The sequence below is a fragment of the Silurus meridionalis genome, chromosome 17 (assembly GCF_014805685.1).
Source record: "Silurus meridionalis isolate SWU-2019-XX chromosome 17, ASM1480568v1, whole genome shotgun sequence".
NCBI classification, from domain to species: Eukaryota; Metazoa; Chordata; class Actinopteri; order Siluriformes; family Siluridae; genus Silurus; species Silurus meridionalis.
In genome coordinates, this window is record NC_060900.1 from 18,798,951 (window position 1) to 18,801,165 (window position 2,215).

Sequence of the window (2,215 nt, forward strand, 5' to 3'; positions counted from 1 at the left end):
TCGACTGTTTGTAGTATTGGTTTTATTTCAAAATAATTACTTCTATAATAGTTATTTTTTTTAACATTTGTTTCCATGCTATTTAGATCTCTATGATTTCAGACAATCCCAGACAGCCATGAAGAGGTTCTTTACTGTTAAAAGCTACATTACTCCCTCACAGAGAGTTAATTCAGTATTCACATTTTCACAACATCAAGTTTTAGCCATGGAATGAATAGAATGTCTAAAAAAACAAAAGAAAGGACAAGAAAAGAACGACAAAAAGCAAGTAGCGAGTCGTATGAAGTGTTGGAAACCTGGCTTTGTTAAATACACGCAATCCTATTTCATCTGCATAGGAGCAATGACAGCTGTGTTTCCATGACACCCCTTCCTACATCAGAGGAGGAGAAGAAGGAAAGCTTCCCTTAAGCCACTGATCTTTTAGTAGATTTGGTTTGGGTTTAAAAAAGCATTGATGGTTATTAAGCAGACTACATTGGTCATGGATCAGTGTTTAAGAGGAGCTCATATCCAGTGTGGCAGGTTAAGAGCGTCACCCTGTCAGAATGGCAGGCAGACGGATATGTATTGTGGGTTCGTAGACGTGCGAGGATTACACTGAGACCTTGATGTGCATGTGTGTGGTTGGCGTGTGTATTAATGAGAGGCTCAGACCAGGTGGTGTGGACATGGGCTAAACCTCTTCGTTCAGTGTGCTTGGCCTCTGAATCGTATCTGCCTGCCACATCTCAGCAGGAAAACATAGAGAATTTGGTCAATGACACCCCCCCCAAAACACACACACACACACACACACACACACACACACACACACACACACACACACACACACAGACAAGGTTAAATTAAACAGAACGCATTTAGGACGAGACATTTACAAGCACGGGATGTACTACAATGCACTTGTTATTTACAAATCCAGCAGGTCCTTCAAGTTTCCATAGAAAGTACAGCAAGCTTCAGTGTAGATGAGGGATGAAAAGGTTAGAAGATGTAGAGTCGGCACGCTGCAGGACTGTTCTGAGTTTGTGCTTCTAAACTTGTGCTTTTGTAGTCAGCAGCAATGCAAGGAGCAAGAACACACACACACACACACACACACACACACACACACACACACACACACACACACACACACACCGCAGAGGCTCATAATGATACTCTTTCACTTGCACAAACACACACGGACACACAGAGGTCAGTGTGGCTGGATCACCAGTCAGCGTCCTCCTCTATGTAGTACTCGGGTGTGTTGGTACCGTCGAAAAGGCCAGGATCCAGAGATTTCCTCTGTTTTCCTCGGGCGAAGACGCGTGACAGAGAGCTCAAGCCCATCTTCTCCTTCTTCTTTCTCCTCTTCTGGTCCTCCAGATCTTCTAAAGACTGCAACAACAACAAAAAAGTTAATTTTTGCATGTGACTATGTTTGCGACAAATAAAAAAACCTTAAATCTTAAATCTATAGCGCTAGCGTTAGCCGCTAGCCACTTCCTGGTTAACGACTAACGCTAGCGCTATGGGTTCTTTAGTATTTTATGTTTCAATTCAATTCCAATTTCTCTTAAAAGGAGAAAATCCTGACAATTCCACATATCGAGGGATTGAATGAATGAAGGATGGAAGGAATGAAAACATTTGTTAAAGTCTGCTGAAATAAGTAGAACAGTTAAATAGATAAAATCTTTAAAAAAAAAATTATATTAAATATAAAAAACACACACATACACGTCTCTATTACCCAAATGGGGTCTAACAACTGTATTCTATTTAATTCATTTTTTCCCCATTGTATTAAATTGTATTTAATACATTTTATTTGTGCCAATTCAATTTATTACTTAATTAAATCAATATAATAAGCAAGTGTATTGCATTACTTTGATTTATTCTTTTTTTTTATAAAATACTATAAAATGTGATTTTAAATATTATTTTACCAAGCAGGCATTTTATAAAAAATGTAAACTGTTCAAATGTTGATGATCACAAATGTTAAAAATAATAAACTGCATTAATACAATTTTTTGTTTTGCATTTTCTTGCCCCCAACTCTACCGAAATTGTACCGAACTGTGACTTAACAATCGAGGTACCTACCGAACCGTGAATATTTTGTACCGTTACACCCCTAATATATAATATATAACTATATTATCAAATATCCACTAATTGATTTATTCATTAATTAACAACATTTCACAGTGAAAAA

General features: G+C 37.7%; 1 protein-coding gene across 2 annotated transcripts in view; it reads right to left on the reverse strand.

Annotated features, from left to right (window-relative positions):
* Window positions 1-2,215, reverse strand: part of LOC124399834 (kazrin-A-like) — a 43,306-nt gene continuing 41,091 nt past the window's right edge. For both annotated transcript variants that reach the window (XM_046871079.1, XM_046871080.1), the window contains one exon: window positions 1-1,389. In XM_046871079.1, the coding sequence (XP_046727035.1) occupies window positions 1,219-1,389 (171 nt within the window). In that variant the 3' untranslated portion in view covers window positions 1-1,218. The remainder of the gene's footprint in view (window positions 1,390-2,215) is intronic.